General features: G+C 44.6%; 2 protein-coding genes across 11 annotated transcripts in view; one reads left to right on the forward strand and one right to left on the reverse strand.

Moving 5' to 3' along the window:
- Positions 1-4,957, forward strand: part of impdh1b (IMP (inosine 5'-monophosphate) dehydrogenase 1b) — a 17,357-nt gene extending 12,400 nt beyond the window's left edge. For 9 of the 10 annotated variants that reach the window (XM_085768909.1, XM_085768910.1, XM_085768911.1 and 6 more), the window contains 7 exons: positions 124-214; positions 394-489; positions 947-1,090; positions 1,192-1,336; positions 1,770-1,913; positions 2,015-2,098; positions 2,652-4,957. In XM_085768909.1, coding sequence (XP_085625035.1) covers positions 124-214; positions 394-489; positions 947-1,090; positions 1,192-1,336; positions 1,770-1,913; positions 2,015-2,098; positions 2,652-2,673 — 726 coding nt within the window. In that variant the 3' untranslated portion in view covers positions 2,674-4,957. The remainder of the gene's footprint in view (positions 1-123; positions 215-393; positions 490-946; positions 1,091-1,191; positions 1,337-1,769; positions 1,914-2,014; positions 2,099-2,651) is intronic. The other variant, XR_015035037.1, reaches the window with a different exon arrangement.
- prrt4b (proline rich transmembrane protein 4b) lies at positions 4,179-20,985 on the reverse strand. Its single transcript, XM_085768908.1, has 3 exons — positions 19,866-20,985; positions 14,071-14,223; positions 4,179-7,900 (listed from the first exon to the last, which is right to left on the reverse strand). The coding sequence occupies exons 1-3, from the start codon at positions 20,896-20,898 to the stop codon at positions 5,805-5,807; spliced, it is 3,282 nt and encodes a 1,093-aa protein (XP_085625034.1). The 5' UTR covers positions 20,899-20,985; the 3' UTR covers positions 4,179-5,804.
- Positions 20,986-21,200: the final 215 nt, after the last annotated feature.

Below are 21,200 nucleotides of genomic sequence, written 5' to 3' on the forward strand. Positions count from 1 at the left end.
CAAAAGGCCAGGACCAAAGTTTGGTTATTGGTTTGAGAAGAGAGTTTTTGTATATGCATGAATCTGAAAATTATCTTCAGGCACCGAGTATTTGCTTTAACCAAGAATGTTTTTCTTTTCCAGGACTCTTCACAAGGCAACTCGGTGTATCAGATCAACATGATAAATTATATTAAACAGAAGTATGCAGAGCTGCAAGTGGTGGGAGGAAACGGTGAGTTTTGTCGCCAAAGGAAACACTAAACACACAGGTGCTGCCCCCTCCCAGTATGGATAGAATAAAGCTTTGGTCAGAGGACTTTGATTTTGAACACAAAGCACTCCCTGCTTTTTTTGGCAGCCTTCATTTGCACACGCTTCCTGACTGTTTTCATGTTGTCCTTCCACCTGCAGTGGTCACGGCAGCCCAGGCCAAGAACCTGATCGACGCCGGCGTGGATGCTCTAAGAGTCGGGATGGGCTGCGGCTCCATCTGCATCACGCAGGAAGGTACTCGGCTCTGTGATTATTACATAAGCAGCTGGGAAGTTTAAATATAAAAAGAAATAATAAAGATAAAGAGCTGTAGATTGTTCATCATTAGGCTTTTCCATGTCCTTTACCTGGCTGTGAGCTACAGTTAGAAGGAGAAAAGGCGATCAAGTGTTAGCGGTAACAAGCACCCAGAGACCACTCCTAGTTGTCATGGTGATCTGCCAAGGCCCCGTTCTGGGTTGCCATGGGGACCGGCCTCTCGTGCTCAGACTAGGTCACGCTCGCCAAGAAGAACAGAGGAAACATGCTGCGGCAGAGGGACATGAACTTAAAACAGCTGTTTGTTAGGAGGAGAATAGAAGCTGCTTTCTTTCTTTCTTTTTTTATTTATTTTTCATTTTGGCAGCTGATTTATTCCTGAGTCGTGTTGTGGGATTTTGTTTCCATGGCAAAAATGTTTTCCTCTTTCCAGTCATGGCATGTGGGCGGCCCCAGGGGACCTCGGTGTACAAGGTAGCAGAGTACGCCCGGCGTTTCGGCGTGCCAGTCATCGCAGACGGCGGCATTCAGACCGTGGGCCACGTGGTGAAGGCTCTGTCGCTCGGAGCATCGACTGGTGAGATTTCAAACATGGCGACACACACACAAGAGTGTTGTGACAAGTGTCCCAGACGTAATTCTCACCCTGTTTTTCTTTTCTTTTCTCCCCCAATCCAGTCATGATGGGCTCGTTGCTAGCGGCAACCACTGAGGCTCCAGGAGAGTACTTCTTCTCAGATGGTGTCCGGCTGAAAAAGTACCGTGGTATGGGCTCGCTGGATGCCATGGAGAAGAGCACCAGCAGCCAGAAACGTTATTTTAGGTACGTGGGAGTTTACAATGCAGATTTGAAGTTCAGCTTTTAAAGGGGAACTATGCAAAGTTTTTACCTTAACTATACTACATTTTAACCTTGATTGAACAGCTTTGGGGTAATTTTATTAGTTTAATAAATAACATGTAGCTTGTTAGAGGGAGAATGGAGGCTCTCTGCCTTCCACCTAGCGTCTATTGGCTAAAAACCTAACCCATAATTTCTTGTTTATGACAGATAAGACTGCACAAATATACACGTTGTAAAAAACGTTATCTACTGCTCTACTGGTTGCTTTCTCACGTTTTCATTGTAAACAAATGCACATGGCCAGGAGGAGGGTTACGAAACAGAGGAAAAGCAACTGGACTTGCATAGTTTCCCCTTTAACATGTTGTGTTCCCACTGGATGATTGTAAATCGGATGATGTCTTTGCTGCAGTGAGGGCGACAAAGTGAAGGTAGCCCAGGGTGTGTCGGGCTCGGTCCAGGACAAAGGGTCCATCCATAAGTTTGTACCATACCTGATAGCCGGTATCCAACATGGCTGCCAGGACATCGGAGCAAAGAGTCTGTCTGTCCTCCGGTGAGTAGTTTGTGTGAGTGGGGAGCACTGTTCATAATCCAGATTATCCTGTTTTTGATTATAAGTGTTTTATATTTTACATTGTTTACATTTTGCCTTAGTTCCATGATGTACTCCGGAGAGCTCAAGTTTGAGAAGCGCACCATGTCTGCACAGGTGGAGGGAGGCGTTCACGGACTCCACTCGTAAGTACAAAAACAGTCACACAAACACCAGGTAGAATTATGGTTAGAAAAGTTAATTATAATTAAACTCATTATCAAAATTGCAGTTTTCTATTTTTTGTTCCCACTTGCAAAAACAAACGCAGTTTTCTTTGAAAATGTTTAATTGGTGAGAACAAGTGATATGATCAGCCAGTGGCAGGAGCAGAAATGCAAACTCAGAACTGTGCTTTATTTGGTTCTCACAGTTGATTTCATAATTACGCTGCTAAACTGTTTGGCTTCTGCGCTGTACTGCCTGTTAGATGTTGACATTTAGGAAATGCTGCGAACAGAAATAACTCAGCTCTCAACTCAGGACAATGCGGTGTAAAAAAAAAAAAAAAAAGCATTAGCGTTTTTAGTTCCCGTCATTATTTCCTTCAGCAGAGAGATTAGTGGAAAAAACAAATGCTGGCCAAATGCAGCGTAACAGTCGATTGCAGCTGTTGCATGAGTGTGAAAGTCATGGTAGCAACACTAAGTTTGCATCACAGCAATCACTGACTCCGTTCTCTCTCTCTCGCCTCCACAGTTACGAGAAGAGGCTTTACTGAACAGGGGGCGGGGCCTGGAGCGCTCATCAGCAGTGCACGTGACACACCCCCGATCCAACAGTGACCAAATGTTTTAAAAGAAGAAACAACAACCAACCAACCATCACTTCGGCTAAAACGCGAAACCCACCCTACCCTACTCCCCACGCCCCCCCACCCCCCCAAAAAAAACCTTGCGTTCGTACCGACCATCACTCTCTCTGATCCCAACCAGCTGCTTTGGGTGGCCGGGGGGCGGAGGAGGAGGAGGAGGAGGAGGATAGAGGCTCCGTGGCGAAGTGAGAATCTCCAAAACTGACACCGGCTCTCCGAACACCTGGGATTTATTTTGCACTCAAGAAAAGCGGCGCATCAGGGTTTTCACGACAACAACGTTAGACACCTGTATCTTGAGTGTGCAGCCTGATCCCAATCGTGCGTGTGTGTGATGATGGCGAGAGAATGTGAATGACCGCGTGTATGTGATATAGTTTAAAAACGTGTGTTGGGACGATGTAAGTGAAGGTGCACTTGTGTTTTTTGTTTGTTTTTCTTTCTCCTCTGATTATTATTATTAGTGGGTCTAAAATAGCCATGGTGCAGATCCCATCAGCATCTCCTTTGGCTTCTTCTTGGGGATCAACGCTTTACCAGCACAAACTCCCTGTCAGCCTCACACATCCCCGTTCTTCTAACACACTTGTGCGTGCGCAGAAAACAAGATGAAACACTTGTCTCTCTATGTGCAGTGTGTCGGTGTATCACGGCAAAACGTATCCGTTATTTTTGCTCTTTTTTTTTCTTTTCTTTTCTTTTCTTTCCAAGACGTCACAGGTATAAGCTACATAATAAGAGGTAGCTGCTTATGTTTCAGCGCTTACTGTTTACTTGTGTATTGTGGATCCTGATGTACGAGATATTGCCCAAGATAGTTATCCTGTTGACACCACCTGAAATCAGTAGACAGAAGTCAGACACACAGTCGTTACCACTGTGGACATTAACCTTTTTTTCTCTTTTTTTTTGCCCTGAAACCAAATAATCAGTGTCCCATCTCAGTGTTTAACAGTATATTGAGCATGGAAGTGACCAAAAGCTTAAGATCAGGTATGTTTAAAATACGAAGAATAAGAAGAAAAGAACTGAAATCAATGAATCAATCAAAAAATAGTTCATAATGAGAAAACATTCTCTGCCCTTAAGTTAAATAGTTTTCAATCAAACAATCTTTATATTAAACCTGTATAGACTTGGGGGATTTGAATTGAGTATGAAGGGTTTTTGATATGCATGTTTGTTTTTTCACTAAGCCAAAACACGGCTGTATTTATATTCTGCTTTGTTGTAATTGCATACATACTGCCAAGTGTATTTACACTTCCTCTGACACTCTTCTTTTTGTAACTTCAAAAACCAAAATTGGCGCAACAAGTTGCTTTGGTACCTTTCAAGTCACTTGTTCAGTCCTGCGCTCTCACTGTGTTGCATAGGTTCTGTGTGACAGGTTTTCTTTTTTTATTTGAGAATTGATGTTTTATTTTTTACCAGATATGCCTTGAAACAGGGATGGATATAGGCTGCAGATGACAGCTCAGTGAAAAATGCATTGAAATGCATAACCGCGATACACACTCGCCTCCTTTATCTTACTTTGGAACAGTTATTGTTTTTGTTATCATTCAGCTTAAATAGGAGTAGGCTTTTCTAACATTTTCATAATGGATGTTCTTTTTGCCAGATGTCATTTTTTTTAATAAAATGTCCCAGATTGTAAGAGTTGAGTTGCTTTCTCTAATGTGCTAATTTACTTCACCCTTCACAGGGATTCACTTGACTAACAGTCTTGCAGATGGAATGACTTGCAAGAAAATGTACATGGAAATATATGGAGAAATATATACCTATATTCAGTTAAATGACTGCTGCTTGTTTTCAGTCTCCCACTTAGACAGAATTCAGGTTCTTGAAATGTCTTATTTGTCAAACAGTTCAACTAGTCCATCTAAAAAGCCTAAATAGAACGAAATGTTAGGTTTACAGTGTTTTCTTTTATGTTGTCCTTTTTTTTTTATGATTTCAACTTCAATATCCTTGGATCTTATAGTTGCCATACTGGTAGCCTCTGCAACCAACAACCAAAACAGCAACCAAGGACTTTTTAGATGGACAGAAAAGAACTTGGTAGTCAATAAATCCATTGGGTTTTTTGAAGAATATCACTTCAGAATATGTTTACAGTAAAACACTCAACAGGAAAGTTGCTTTTGCTGTTCAATATGGTAAAGAATAAACAAATCAAACTGTGTATGGTCTACTGTCGTGTTCACATCGAGTTGTGGTGTCACATTGCAGAGTATTGGTGTGAAACTTGAGTAAAATGAGTCGAATGTTATAAAACAAACTTTATTAAACAGTGTTAAGCAAAGTTATGTCTGGACATAAATAAATTAGTAAGCTGGTCACAGAGGATGCTGTCAGTATACAATATGCAGAAGCACAGTTTGGTGGTTGATAAATATGGAGGGAAATTGTATACATAGTGTTTTACCAGTAGAGGGCGCTGCTGTTGCACCAGAACACCAAGTAAAGATGTTAAGTATAGTGGTATGAAGAGTTTATAGTTCAACAAACCGGATTTGAATGCTATTTATTCAACATAAGATTTAATTACAATGATATTTGCTCAATTTGAAAATGTATTACTTCAGTTGTATTCAATAAGTGCTTACCTCAGTCACAGTTCTACCTATTGGAATGTTTGAACGCATTAAAAACATCATTGTACAAATACGATCCTGTTCATTGTCACTCAGTAAAATGTTACAACTCTTTTTGACTGTAGCAAACGTCACCAACCTTTTATCAAACATGTAAAAGTTACAAATCACCTTTTGGCTTTTTGACATTCTTGGCACTTAGACCCTCATAAACATTCACTAATGATCACATACAAAAGCTTATCAACCTCCAAAAACATTATCTCGGCAGCTGCGGGTCTTTTACTGCTGTATGGAAAAGCTACCATGCACTACCAAAATAGGTTGTTTAAGAAAAAAAAAAAAAAAAAAACCCATGACAGTCAACTTGCTGCACAAAGCGGACACTATTCTCAATACGTCCTCAATGTAACCCTTGTTTGACCGCTGTTCTTCTTATAAATCGATAGTCTCGCTGCAGATGCTTAAAGCATCTATCTGTCTGCAGACACTGATGAACTCCTCCTGCACCGACCGGTCGGCCTCGGATGACATGTCTAGGTCCAGGCTCTCCTGAGAGGCTGCGCCCAGTGTAAGATAGTGTCTCTGTGGGTCAGCGAGGCCCTGGTGGCCTGACGACGCCACGTGGCCCGTGACCCCTTGCTGGAGAAGCTGTTGAGCGTGTCTCTCTGGGCTCGGGCAGAGAACCAGCGAGGATCCCCCGAGAGAGGCTCTGTAGAGGGAACAGGAGGAGGAGCTGCCCCTCCAGCGCTCCGGAGACGAACAGCTGGAGGACGAGGACAGGGAGGGAGATGGTGGAGAACCTACAACTGGTTCTCCTTGAACTTGGGGAGGAAGGGGCTCCGGTTGAAGAGCCATTTCCACGCAGGAAGAAGTCCGATAAAGACCGGCGTCGGTTGAGAGAGGATCGCAGAGGCCGTTGCTCGGTAGTCCACAGTGGTTGTTCATAGATAAGTCACTGCAACGAAGAGGTCTAGTCGGACTGAAGAGGCTCATGGGAAAGAGGGCCTCGCTGAAGAGCGCCTCATCTATGCTGCGGCGCAGGTTGATGGGTGAAGGTGGTCGCAGGTCCGCAGTGGAGTCGCTGGTGAATGAAGATGCACCCGATGGCTCTCTGCCTCCGCCGTCCTCTGGTTTTTCTGACCCCCGCAAGTCCAGATCCAGATCCAGATCTCGGTACGCCAAAGCCCTGTTGCTGTGGTAGAGGAGGTCCAGGCCGTTCAGACTGCTACCGAGCCTCTCGTCCATCAGAGTGTACAGAGGAAGGCTCTCGGTCTCTCCAAGTCCTACTGTGTCGACAATGGCTAGTTTCTCCTGCTGGCTCAGGGCCCACTGGTAGCTCCCCGGGAGAATTGGCGACTTGGACGCCAAGAGTTCAGTCCAGCAGCTTCCTGCAGCTGGAAGATGGTCAGAACAGTAGACCGGTTGCGCGACCACCAAGGCTAAAGTGAGACAAACCCCGAGCTCACAGAGTCTGCAGCTAAACTGAAACGCCCACCAGGGCCAGGGGTGGAAGACCTCCTCCCCACCTGCAATGCCCATGGCATTGAGCATTGCATATAACTGCAGTCCTGCACATGCCAAACAAAACAGCGCTGAAACACAAACAGTTACAGCTGCACGGTTCCAGTCCCGGCTCTCGGCGAAGGGGCAGCGGTTGTAGCGCTCGGCAGGTGTCGGAGAGGTGTTGTTGAGGTGGTAGATGTGCTTCGAATCGGCCCGCACGTAGATGTAGAACACAAAATAGGCAGAGGAAAGAAACGTGGCCAGTGCTACGAAGGCTCCCCGAGAGATGAGTGACAGAAAGAGGCAAAGTGGGGGCTTTTGCTGGTAGAATTTCAGTAACGCCACCGGACCGAACGCAGCAGCGAAGTGAAGGAGAACCAGGCAGGCCAGAAAGCAGGGTCTCTGGAAGGCCGAGTAGGAGAGCTGCATTCTCGAGCGCATCGAGAGGAGGAGGAAAACCAGGCCGAAGGCAGCGGTCAGGCACGGAAACGGGGCCTCGTAGAGCATCAGCGAGGCCTCGGCGGAGGGCAAGCGATCCTGGTGGCCGTAGGCGTCGTACAAGAGCGAGAAAGATCTGGTGCAGCCGGCGGCCAGGAGGAACAGGCTGACCAGAGCGAAGTAGCCGCATCCCGACGGGCATCGCAGCGGCAAGCAGAGCAGATTGAGCGCCGAGGCCAGCGTTAGGATCGCAAAGACACAACCGGCGCCGTAGACGTGCGCCTCCCACGCCAGGCCCCAAGCCGCCATGGCGCTGTTCCAGTCGGTGTACAGGGGCACCAACATGGGTGGAGCTGGGATCAGGAACGGGGTGACTGTTTGGTTCGTGGCGGTGGCGGTGGCGTTGTGTGTGGGTCTGATGTCTGTGGAGGCTGTGGTGGTGGTGGTGGTGTACCAGGCGTCCGAGATGTTGCAGATCCCGGTGCGCTCTTTATTGCAGTCTGGAAGGAAGGTGATATCGCTGACCACCTGGTCGTACGTCCAGTCGTCAGTGTAGATGGGAATATGTGGAGTTTCTGTGGGAATGCCTGAAAGGAAAGAAGAGTTGTTTGATCAGATTTGAGCTTTGAGTAGCTGGTATAGGATCATATTTAACCCTCTATGGTACCATGTTGCCCTCAGGCAACACACCACTTTTTGCCCTGTCACATCTCCACAATTCATCCCATTTAATGCTGTAATACTTTAAAAAAGAGAGGAGACCTTAGAGAACCAATAACAATGCTTTAATTTATCACATGACTTTCAAGAAGCCATACTGAAACCCATTTTTGCAGACTTTTTCAAAGGAAACAGGTTTGCCATTTTGCTCCACTAAAACGGTCTGAAAACATAACTTCCTGGCCCTTTTTCATCTGGAAAAAAATATATTTACACTAATAGATTAGTAAAGTTTAATTTTTAATAGTTCCATGCAATTTATTTACTTATTAAATAATGGAAACTTGTTAAAATGCACCTGTTGCCCGAAAGCAACAACATACCATTATAGAAAATTGCAATGTTGCCTTGAGGCAACACTGGACCATTATGGAATCAATATTGCATTATGAGACTATGGTAGTGTGTGTTTAGGTGTAAATATAATGTTCAAAAACATATAATTCATCATAATTTAGTTTTTTATCCTTAATAAATTTTATTTTGAATGCAGTAAAGTAAACATCAGGCTATTATGATGATGATGATGAGGAAGATGAGAATGAGAATTGGGATGAGGATGAGGCCAGTGAAGGTGAAAGTCTACAGAGACTGGTGTTTCTAATACAGTATATGACGAACCGTAATGGTACAATGTTGCCTACAAGCAACAAACCCCAAAAACTTCCAAAAATAAATCATTTTTTAAAAATGTCTTTAGATTATGTTTATTTAGTCTATTTTGAGACATAAAAACACTCCATTTTTTTCCCCACTGGCATCATAGTGCGTACCATAGAGGGTTAAAAAGGGAGACGATTACTTAAAAGAATACTAATAATCCACTGGTGAGAATACACATCCGCATGTAATCAATGTTTAAACTATCAGAGCTAGGAAAAAAACTGGCTCATGTCCAACGTAGTGAAAGAGTGCTTTCCGCCCTAATGTGCTAATCCCATTTAAAAGCTTGTAAGAATGCAACTTCAAACTGAGCAGGGCCCAGAAGAGGAGGCGTATGTGTGTGTGAGTGTGTGTGTGAGTGTGTGTGTGTGAGATCAGCCCACTCACAACCACACAGCTAGTTTCTCTTGCATTACGTAAGCCATCTGGAGTTTCCATGCGAGCACAGTTAATTTTGATTGTGTTAGACATGTGTTAGTGCTGTGAAGGAAATGGAAGCTTCTGAGTGGTTTAGCTTTGGAAATTAAGGCATAGCCACGCATGTATGTGTTTGCGTGAACATTACAGAGACGCCTGCAAAGCGTGTCATCTGCGGCGTACATGTTTATGCTGCACAATTACTACGGGGAGGAGGACTTGAATGCAACATAGCCCAAGTCGCTTGTCATGCAGCATAATGGCTCACAGATTGGCAAAGAGGCAAACAATGTTTTTAGTCTCCCGGCGTCTGCTTCAGTATCAGTTTTAGTGTCTTTTCCTAAAAACATAACCATCATCCCATGCCTGTTTGGAGACTTTAACTTTAATAAAATCTTGAAAAACGAAGTAGCCAAATGCAGCAGGAGCAGCTTGTAATTTTATTTCTGTCATTTTGCAGACACACACACAGGCACATCAGTCATTTTGCTGCAGGCTTATCAGAGCCGATCACTCCTCCATGAAGAGCCAGGTGCTATAATGGACCACAGAGACGGGGACAAATTAACAGGATAAACCGACAGCGTAGTAAATCACACAGCAGGCTGGTTTAGTCTACACTCATGAACATATTTTTGCAATGTTTTTTGTGTGAGCTTCGTGACTTATTTTTTTGTGACTCAAGTGAGACGACGTCTGGGGAATGCATCATATCCTGTGGTCATGTTATGTGCCAGTTTAAGAACTTAAATGTGCAGACGTCACCACCACAAAAACCTTGATTTTTTGCGTATAGATTGAGGATGTCTAATTTGTGTCCTGAGTAAAACTAAAAGTAGAATTTGAGTGGTCTAGTGTTTTTGTTTTTTATGTCTTTTAATGTACTTTTATTGCTTGTATTTTTGCGTTTCCCATCCCACCCTGTCCCGGACGGTCCCCTCATTCACTGTTTTGTTTATGATTTTCCTTCAACACCAGCCTACAAGAAGTGGAACCTCCCATAGGTGGGTTTGTTATTTTTAAACTGGGACAGTTTTTTGTAGCAAAACGCCACTATTCCCCTTTGAGTGCCCTGGATTTTACAAGTCTCTTCCCCTTGTTTTTTGTGTTTTCTTCCTCTGCTGGCCTCTCTTTTCCATTTGTGTCGACACAAGTGTAGCTGCTGCTTCCATTATGTTGAACATGTGTAACGGGTAGTTCTGCAGCAGCAGCAGCAGGAGAGTGAAAGCCTTGACTATGCACGTTTGCTTTTAACAGTGATGACACTGAGATTCAGACTGCCTGAGGGCCTTTCACATGGATTAATGTTACTGTCTTTTGCTATGTGCTCATCTTTTTTCGGGGGACAGTATCTATCTGTACTTGTATTTTGTGTTACTGTTGATGCTCGCCGTACTTGAGAACCCCAACAAAGCCACGCTCTCTTTTCTGCCTCATATCCCCATGAGTGGCAGGAGGATTTACACAAGTGCCTGAGCATAAGCTTCAGCGTTTTCCGCTGCTGTCTGCCTGTTGTTGTGGAAGGCTTTATAATTTTTCCTCATTCGTCTCCTAACCCCCCCAGAGCTGATTCACAGTCCCAGGTTGTTATGAAAATGTCAAACTCAGGGAAATATGACCCCACGGCCAGCTGCCAGTGCATCTTTTACTGTAGCGTGACGCAGCACTTTTATTTCAGACATCTTGAACTGTCTTTTGAAGCTTAATAATGTCCTCAACAGGAGGAAAAACAGACTAGGGACTTTTTATAAGTGTCTTTTTTTTTAGCTTCTTTTTAATTAAGCCCTGAAGAATCTTAAACAAAAAGTGAAACCCTGGTTCCTTTTTGCATCTTTTTTTAAAGAGTGATCCTTCAGCATCACGCTGGGCTATACTGTGCAAGTGCAAATATGGCAGAAGAGGAGGGTTGAGTACATTCAGATCATTTGTCACACAGTCACATTAATGCTTTTGTTCTGCCAGGAAAGTACAAGCTGTACAGCCATTAAGTCACTTCAGCAAATGAGCTAAACATCCCGTTCCATATTCTATTTAATTTGCCAGGAAGGACTGACCGCTTTCTAAACACAGCGGCTGATTTACTGCAGAGTCGGTGTCTGGACCTCCCACACGCACCATATAATTTATAAATGTGAATATAAGGTAAACACTGATAATTGATGTCACTAGATTGCTCATAGGTGTGAATATGAGTGAGTGTTTGTGTTTGTGTTAGCCCTGAGATAGACTGGGGACCTGTAAAGGGGGAAACCTTGGATTGGCTCCAGCCCACTCACAATAATTAAATGGATAAATGGTAAAGACAATAGATGGACCTTGGATTGTTAAAGCCTGAATTAATTGATTAAATGCTAAGCTAGTGGCTGTGTGAGGCCGTGCATACAACATGCTCACAGCGGCTAAGCTAACATGTTGATGTTTAGTAATTCTTTGCTTTGTTCATTGTCTTGGTTTAGCTTAGCATTTTAGCTTGCTCACATTTTCTCATTGTAGCACCAAGGGAAGGTCAGGGCAAAGTCATTGGGATCCATCACGTACAAAACAAGAACATTTTTACCAAGTTTCGTGACAATCCATCTGCTTGTTGACACGAGACTTCAGTCCAGGCTAAAGACTGACCGACTGACCGACATACCCATTGTTAGTACTGTGCCTTTAACATTGCTAATGATCGACATATTAGTCAATGACTGCAATAATCATTACCAGAAGCAGGGCACTGAAATATTAATGTGAAAACTTCTTTAGTCAAACCTCAGCATGAGATGCATGAAAGCAAGTCTCACTGATACTCAGGTGTTGTGTTGGAGAAAATAAACAGGGTTTAATGTGTTTCATCTAAAATTAGCAGCACAAAAGGAGGGCTTTAATTATGTCAGTTCTCTCATGAACCTGCTCTGTTCGACTCGACAGTGTCTTCCTATCAATACAGACAGTAAGCAGTGTGGGAACTGTGGCCGGAGTGTAAAACAAACACACAGCTGCAGGCGTTTTGAATGTGGGGGCTGCTGATAAAATAGGTGGGGTAGGTTTGTTTTGACTTTTCCAGGGCAGGAGCCAATAAGGGATGCCACTGAGTCAGTGCCGAGTGGAAAACGTGACGGGTATTGAATTAGTGTCATGTTTCGTTGCCTCACGCATGTCGATAAATGTCGCATCTGAGCTGGTGCTATGGACAGAGGAGGGTGGTGGGGGGGAGTTGGTATGTGGTGGTATGTGGTTGGTGGTGGCTGCTGCAGTGCAAGGATGGATCAGAGCGTTACGTTCTGCTGCGCGCTGCTCGGTCATCTGACACATTCCTGTGGGAACGAGTCTCCCGGGGTTGGGACAGCTGACACATCTACAGTACAGTGGACGGACTGAAAGCAAAAGTCCTCTGAGGGCAAGACTTGGGAGTTTGAGCTCCATGGATCATTTCTTCTGAGGAGTTGTCCCATTTAGAGGGAACACTAAGTGCACGGGGGGCTGTATTTATGTCTTAATTTCATTGGGTTTTGCTAGTAAATATTAAAAAGCGTCCCCTGAAGCACCCAAACCTGTAAAGCAGCTGAGGTAATAAAGGTGAAGGACTCCTCTGATGTTATGCTGCAGCCCCACATGCTCATCTTTAATTGGCTGCATGTTGATTCATGACACTAAAAGCTCCGTGTAGTCTTCGTCTGATTGCCTTCATCGTCAATTTGGCTCACCTCACAAAAAGCAATTTGGTGAAAGCTCAGGCGTGCGTGCCGGGGGTCAGTGGAAGCAAATCTGGGGAAGCGGGTGTGTGACGACTGTAAATCTGTTTACGAGCAGCTGATATTGTTCTTGCTTCGGGGTCGGCGCATTGAAATTGCAGATTCCCAGACTTAGTAACATCATCATTGTCTTTCTCGCTCACACCAAACGTGGCACAGCGAGCTGCAGGGCCCCGTAGCACCGTCGTCAGCGAGTGGCACATTTGACAGGTCTATTTTTGAAATTCACTTGACAACATCTGCTATTCTGGGAGAGGTAATATGGGCTACATCTGCTCCTGTGAACTGGGCCAAGAGTGGATCTTTTAATAAACACGTAAAGCCATACTATTACAGGAGGATTTCTCCATTGATACTTTATTCAATGGGGGAATTATGAGACTAGTTATTGATTTTGTTTTGATAATAAATCTGCTGACACTCCATCAACAAATCCAGAGAAAAGAAAGCAGCATTTTGTTTGTTTGTGTAGATAAAGCCTCAAATATCTTATTTCTCTGTGTTGTATTGTTGTTCGTATACACAAATAAGACATTTAATTGTACCTTTCGACATATTTCTTCACTACAATGAATCACCAAATGTATTGTGGCCATTAAATCCAATAATATAGAATATTTCCGATTTTAACGTCTTTGTATTTTCATCTTCTTTATTTGTAAATAATGCATTTAGGTTTCATCTAAATATCACATTTGTACAGTAATAACATACAGTAGTAAGAGCCACAGGACAGGACATCCTGCCTTAATAAACACACTAATAATAGTTTATTTATTGTAACAATTCATTTTAAAGGTCTCTCCTGTTGTTGCCAGCACTAAATCAATACTTATGTGTTTTTTCTTTTGCTTTTTTAAAAGCGGCTGTTGTCACTGATCAATGATTATCTGTCTCCAAGTGTACAGGGAACAGAGTTTGTTTGTCAGGTGGCCATTGTTTCCTGTCTCCTCCGTTCTCCCACATCACAGCTTGAATGAGCAGTTTTCTCCTCCCTTTGGAAGCAATTAATAGCTTCAGGCAAAGGATGCAGGGTAATTGTTTCCCCTCTAGTCCTCTGACAGATTTACAGATACTGAAACAAACTACAGGACGTCTCATGAAGACGAGCAGCATGCGGTTCCCTTTCAGTCGTCCTCCTAACGTTTGCCGGCTCACGCTTTTTAAACATTCCTAAGCTCTGAGTGTTTGTTTACGTCTTAAGGGATGCGTTTGCTCACCTGTGCTCGGTGGCGGGGTTGTTGTCAGCGGCTTAGCGGACGGCGTGGAGGAGATGTCTGCCAACCTCCCGGTGTCAGCATCCCCGTCTGCAGCTGTAGGAACCACACCTTCCTCAGCCTCCTCATCCTCCTTATCCTCTTTGCCCGGCGGCTCTGGGAAGACACGTGCAATTTAACCTGTGAGCCATCTCAAAGCGGATCAGGAATACAATTTTTAAAGCGGCGCACACAAACACCCGTATAACTGCCTACCGGAGTGAGTCTGGGAAACACAGATTAGCAAGTCTGGAGCTCGGGAAGAGAAAGTTTAACCCTGTCTGTTAACCTCTCTGCTCGCAGCATGTCTGTGACTTCACACTGCACAGAATGGAGGGACTATATTTCTTAACCCAGTTCTGTCAAATGGATCGGCCTATCATCCACTTAGTTGTAGCCAGTCATCCATTGCACAGTAGTCTGGCCCTCTGTAGTCTAATTACATTGACATCCTGATGTGTGTGTATGTGTGTGTGTGCATGGGTGTATCCAGCACAAATCCTGACTCCTTGTTAAATCATCAATGTCTTAGGGAGGTAAACAAGGAGAGGTTTTCCATTAAAGAAAAAAAAGACAAAAGAGACAAGAGAGGGGGGATGAGATAATGGCGACATGACAGAGCTGCTTCATTCTCTTCTCCCTTTGGTGCAACTCACAAAATATGTTTTCACAGTCAGGCCTCTGTGCACAGGGTTTGTGTGTCCTCCAGTGCAGCAGTTACAAACAAATGAGGCACCAGAGCCTGTCGAAGGGGGAAACAAACTGATGAACTGACTGTGATGAAAGCAGGGCCACCAGGTGCTGCTGTGTGTTAGTTTATGGCTTCAAAATTAATATTAATAAAAGATACAGAAGCGTAAGTCTAGTGGGAGGAATAATGAGTTAGAAAAAGAGAAACAAAACAAAACATAACAGCTACGAGGCAATGCAAGCGATCTTATAATCTAGGTCACACGAGAGGGCTCGAGTAAAAGAAAATTTAAAAGTGGAATCTGCTCACTTTATTGTAGCGTTGGCCTCCACACAGCTGGATATATATCTGAGCTGGGAGGAGGGGGAGATGAATGAGTGACAGAGATGAATACTGGGCTTTTAGACACGTGCACATGCAATACTCCACAGCTGGTGTTTGGGAAAAGTCTGAGTCAAGCCACAATTCCTCACAAGGAAATTCCAAGGTGAGATTCATGACTCCAACTCAAAGTCCAAAGTTATTGAAAGCAAATCCAACCAGGGCTTGCTGAATTTACAGCACTGTGGTATTTTGATTTGAAAAACCTCAAAAATGTATCGAGGACAAGGTATTGGATTTTTAGTTAGTATATATTTCAGTTGTTGAGCGGCTTGGAGGGCGACGCTGCACATCAGTGGCCAGATCAGCTGATACCTGCAGAGCAGCATCTAACAAGATCAGCTACAGATGAGACACGGCCGGGACGGTAAACAGGTGCAGTCACTCGCTCTCTCGCATGCAAACAGACTCGTCTCTTTAGAACATCACAAGAAAAAAGTCATGGTGACCAGTTATTTACAATCCGGCCGGCTGGCTGGCGGCTGCTGACGGAGCAAAATAAAAGCAAAAAAGAGAGATGAGAGCAGGAGGCGTGAGCTGAGCGGAACATCTCCATTTTACCTAATGAACAGCTCAACCTTCCACATTAGTGCTGAATTATCATTTTGCTTTCTGCCTAATTAGTGCATACATAAATTTCCCTCTGTCGTCATCATCTTTAAGTATGCTTCCCTATAATGTAGATGCGCTGCGAGAAGAATCTCGCTCTCTTTCTCTGTGTCTTGCTCCCCCTCAGGCTGTGAATCAATACGACTCAATTTCTTCATGAGTCCACAAAATGAAAGTTTGGCTTTCATCCCTGGCCTCTAATGACGGCCATTTTGGTGCGGTATAGTTACTCAATTTGTGCAGTGTTTCAGGAACTCTTTATTATCCTCGGCTTCCAGTGGTGGAAAGCAAAAGGACGGTGCTGAGATGATGAGCTCAGAGTGATAAGGAATAACAGGAAGTGCGGCGGAGAGCTGGATGCTCATAATCAGATGCATAAAAATGAGACAGAGCTTAGTTGGCTCAGCTTTTTAAAAAAATCTTTATCTACTTGCACAAAGTTGCATCATGTTGTTGCTGCTTTGGCTCGTTTCTAGGATAGTTAGCGAGGATTTCATGACATTTCTAACTCTGTTACTCTATTAAGTCTAAATGAGTGAAAACCCCTGATTGTTGTATAATAATATTTGCATCAGGCAGGTCATTTTCTGAGGTTCATTCAGGCTGAGCTCAGTCTAATCTTAAATACAAACAGGCTGAATCTGTCCAGTTCCTAAAACTCATGGAGCGTCTGGTTAAAGAAAGAAGATTAGCATAATTTATCTCAGTGGAGGCCTTGGTGGAGCTTCTTCAAACTTACTGATGAACTGATTAGATTTTGGGGGTCAACGGTCAAGAATGTGGTGACCTCAGAAAACACAGTCCTGTCCTTGTGAAGGTGACATCTTAGGAACAGCTTGAATCATTCACTTGGACTCAAGGATGGACTAGTTAGGTTTTGGTGGTCGGTGTTAAAGTTGAAGGTCACCGTGACCTCACAGAACAAGATTATGGCCTGGTGAAGAATGCAAAATCTCTGTAACGCCTTGCGGGACGTTCTTCAGATTTGGTAAAAGCCTTCACTTGGATAAAAGGTTTTTGGTGGTCAAAGGTCACTTTGACCTCAAAAAACATGATTTGGGCCTTTTGAACGTAATATCTCCCGTAGTCCTTAAAAGGAATCACTTCAGATTCGGCACAAATATCCACTTGAACTCAAGGACAACCCGATTAGACTTTGGGGGTCATACGTCAAGGTCATGCTGACCTCCTTTTATCTGATTCTGAATAAACAGGGATGTAACCCTGAAACCAGCCTGAGCAGCGGAGGCAGGCAGCTAGAGTCGGTCATTCTAGTTACTATATAAATCCTGTAGAAGGGCATCAGATATTCCTGTCACACGCTGTGCCTGTAAATCCATTTCCATTATCAATTAATCCGTCAATAGCAACACTTAAGCTGTGTGGTACAGAGCTTGGATCACTGAGACAATATATCCTTGCAGGTATTAATGGGACAAGTTAAGGGTCCAGCCTCGACGCTGCCTATTAGTAAAGCAGAGAGTAATGGACATGAGGGGGAGGAAGGGGAAAGAAGGGATTGGTTTTTAGAAGAAAATTTACAGCAGTGGCTTTGATGGTTCAGAAAAACCTACATTTTCATCCCCCGCATCTCATCAGCCTCCACCCTCAGTTCCCTTTTTCCCCTCCTCTCTGTTCTTGTAATTGCCTTTGCTATCGGATGTTGAAGTGTCCCTGAGTAGAGGATTTGACATAGATGCAGAGCGCTGCTGTTTTTTTTAATATAAATATATATATGTACACCTGACAGCCTCCTGAAGGGCAGTGTCACATTGCAAACAGCCTCTAGATCAATGAAAACACACCACCCGTTTGTGTGGTCTGTGAGGATGTTCGACACCTCTAGCAGGGAAACGTTTCACCCTGAATCTATGTGTTCACGCAGATATAATGTTCACGTTGGGATTAATGTATGATAATGCGGAGATGTCGTGCTTTTCATTTTCTTATTAGTCTCCTCCTGTGTCCTTTGGCAAGGTGTAATCGCTTAAACACGGCAAAACTCTAGTGTAATAGTACAACAAATAGACTGAAAGCACTGTATTCTTTGGGGCTTTTCCATCCCTCTTTGATAAGGACGAGCCTCTTTCATCCCTGTCAGGACATTTTCACCCTTCAAAGCACTCACAGCTGACATGTCTGTCCGCTGGAAAAAAATAAAAAAAAGTGACAGGGATTTGTGTTTGTACAGGAGCATGAAGATTGGAGGGGAACAGGAAAGGGAGGAGGTGGTGGCGGCGGTGGTGGTGCGGGGGGGGCTAAATGGCAAGGAGCATGTTCAGCATCCATGAAGAGCGACTGGCGAGCGGATGGTCCCACAGGAGAGGTGGTGGTTTCGCTGAGTGTGCGCTCAGAATACTGATACGCAGCAGCCACAGCAGAGCAGACCCTCCTCCTCCTCCTCCTCCGCCCCTCCACCACCCAGGCCAAGCCCCTCTATCTTTTCCGTCGCACCGAAACACAACTGAGAGCGATCGCAGACACAACACTGGGCAACCGCAGACACAACATTAAATCCATCGGTTTCAGTTTCAGTGTGAAAACACTAACAGTGATGTGGATACAGGAAAAACAAAACAAAACCAACCTTTTTCTGAGAGTACAGAGCTGCTAATGTGTATTTTGGCATTGTAGCAGAATTCATTGCTACCTTTAAAAGTCTGAATATCAAGATCAAGTCTTGACCTTGAAAAGAAACACTTAGTAGCCTAGACATTTTGATTGACACATGAATTATAAGTGTTTCTGAAAAATATCAATTTCAAGACCTCCAGTGCTGCTACTGCATGGACCTTGAGATGATGTTGCTTACTGTACAGTATGTCAAGCCACTCAAAAGATATTAAAAAAAACAGCCAATGTGGTTTGAAAATCACTGCATGTCTCTAATATTTGATATAATAGCCATTTTATGATGAGATGGCGCCATTAGCATATAGACGCTAACTGATGCGCACAAGCAAGCTGTCGTTATGCATGTTGAGTGAATATCGCAGACACTACTATCTGCATCCATCCACCACGCAATCCTGGTTTTATCAGATGTACACTGAAGCTCCCCTGCCTGAGAATAATCGACTCATCATTTTCCGAGCCCGACCTTTGACCCTACATGATGAATGTGTCTGTCGTTGGGAGAAGGAAGAGGAGGAGGAGGAGGAGGACCTACCTCTGAAGCCTCATTAAGCATACAGACACCAGACCGCCACCACGTCTTCAGGGAGGGGGATGGGCCATTATGAAGAAGAGAGTGGGCTGTCAAAAGTCTCTTGAAATGCACATGCTACCGGTGGCTCCTGCTGCTCATCATCTTTACCTTATTGTGAAGAGTAGAGTACAAAACCCCCACCGCCACCACTGAGCAGCATTTAATCAAATACTATTTCCTTCCATTCTCTGTCATAATGGCATATTATGCAATGCTGGAGGGAACCTGTAGCTGGGAAACTCATTATAGACTGTTAAAGGAATGGTAGGAATTTTTCTATGGCTGTGATTGTGAAATGCGAAATTAGCTAAAGGTGTGGACGAGGCCAGTAAACAACAGCACATGTGGTTAAAGCTTTTTTTAGACACAAACCAGATTGTGGTGATTTAATCCCCTCTGCTCAACGTTGGAGAGAATCATGCTCTGGAAATATAATAAAGATGTCACATTCTTTGGTAGATGGTTCAAACACTTTTGATTACCGTATTGTGGAGCAACCATCCATCCCTGCAGGCTGCCATTTCTCCGTGATATATGTATCCTCGGGATTAGTGGTCGGAGCTAACGTCTGTGCATTAGAAACCCGGCAGCGCTACGCTCCGCAAGCTAAGTTTTCCACACATAACTCACCGGCGCTGTCATGTTAATGTTGATTCCAGACTGTGTGTTGACACGGTTTCAACAAGATCTGGATTTATGCTAATCGCAGACCTTTGTCAATTTACCATGTCAGAAATGTCACCGATCATGCCGAGCTGTCTGCAACCTTCTCGCAGACCTCCCCATTGAACACTTAAGACCTGTCCGCACATGATTGATCACATCTATTGAGTCGATCCAGCAAATATTGATTTGTTTTACTTTGCTTACCTCCTGCTATTGGAAAGTTAACCCTTTGGCTCTGAGTTGTGCTTGTTATGGATTCCAGCGCTTGTCTGTGATCAATTCCCATGGCAGTCGTGATCACCCCCCGCCGTTCCTCCACAGGTCCCGACCTGGCCTCGAAGAAAGGCAAATCGGTCTCTGCCTTTTCAGTGCGAAGGGTAATACTGACAGTCGAGCCTTGGGCTTTCCTGTCTGATGTGGTTTCTGATGGTGTAGTGGGGGTAACGGGCCTCGGGGGGAGTCTGCTGGGCAGCGTGGTCTCTACTAATCCTGGATTTGTCGTGGTGGTTCGGGCTGCTGCCCACGTCAAGGCAGTGGGAACTGTAGTCTCTGGCGCTATCGTTGAAGTAATCTCTCCTGCAAAATCTTCGGCCACCTCTTTATCAGTGTTTTCCTCTGGGAGGTGTTGTGTGGTGGCTTCCATGCTGGGCCCAGCTGCTCGTGTGGTGCCCTGCGGTGGGCGGGTATGTGTTGCATTTTGTTCAGGAGCGTTCGTGCTGGTGGGACTGTTGGTGAACAGAGCGCTTCTGATAGAGCTGCTTGTGGGAGAGTGGGAGCCTGGAACAAGAGTATCATTGTCGGTCTGCGCTATGCTGCTGTATGGAGAATCCGATGTCCCTGTGGGAAGTGATTCGGTTCTTATCTTCGCCACGCCGGTTAGAGGAACCCGGGTTGAAGCGGTGGATGGTTCAGATGCCTCAGAATAGCTCCCCTCTCCTGAACCAGAGTCCTGCAAATGATCGATCTGTTCTGTGACCACCTCGGCTGTAGCTGCGGTCAACACATCAGCCTCGTCTTTAGTGTCCGAGCTGCCCATGAAGGGGATGTTGAACGGCAGTGAGGGAAGGGATGGCATCTTTGGCAGAGACGGTGTCCAAAACCATCTTGACTTGTTTTCAGACGGGTTTTCTCGAGGCGGCGTCGGTCCCCAGAAGGCCTCTTCGTCAGCTACAGCCTGCCTGTGAAGTAGCAAGGAACACCAGAAGCAGAGCACTAAGGTCCGGTGGAGGTGAAGCATGCTGTCGACGGAGGCGCGCTGATGGGTTACATGTTGTTCTCCATTCTCCTGCTCCCTCAGGCGGGCTCCGCTGGCTCTCCGGCAAAAAGTGGCCTGAAAGACAAGCACAAAGCAGGACACTGAGTGACACACTTTCCACCCAAACTCTTGTACAACTGAATTAGCGTTGTTGACCAAGGCTTGATAGAATTTGCATCTGTTCATTTTGTACTTTTCCCCCCTCTGAACATTTTTGGAAGGCCCGGCTTCAGCTCCTTAGAGCATGACCTGATTTCCAGACCGTAAATTCAATCAAGTATAGA

Source organism: Trachurus japonicus, chromosome 23 (assembly GCF_045865225.1).
Source record: "Trachurus japonicus isolate A0001 chromosome 23, Traja_1.0".
Classification (NCBI taxonomy): domain Eukaryota; kingdom Metazoa; phylum Chordata; class Actinopteri; order Carangiformes; family Carangidae; genus Trachurus; species Trachurus japonicus.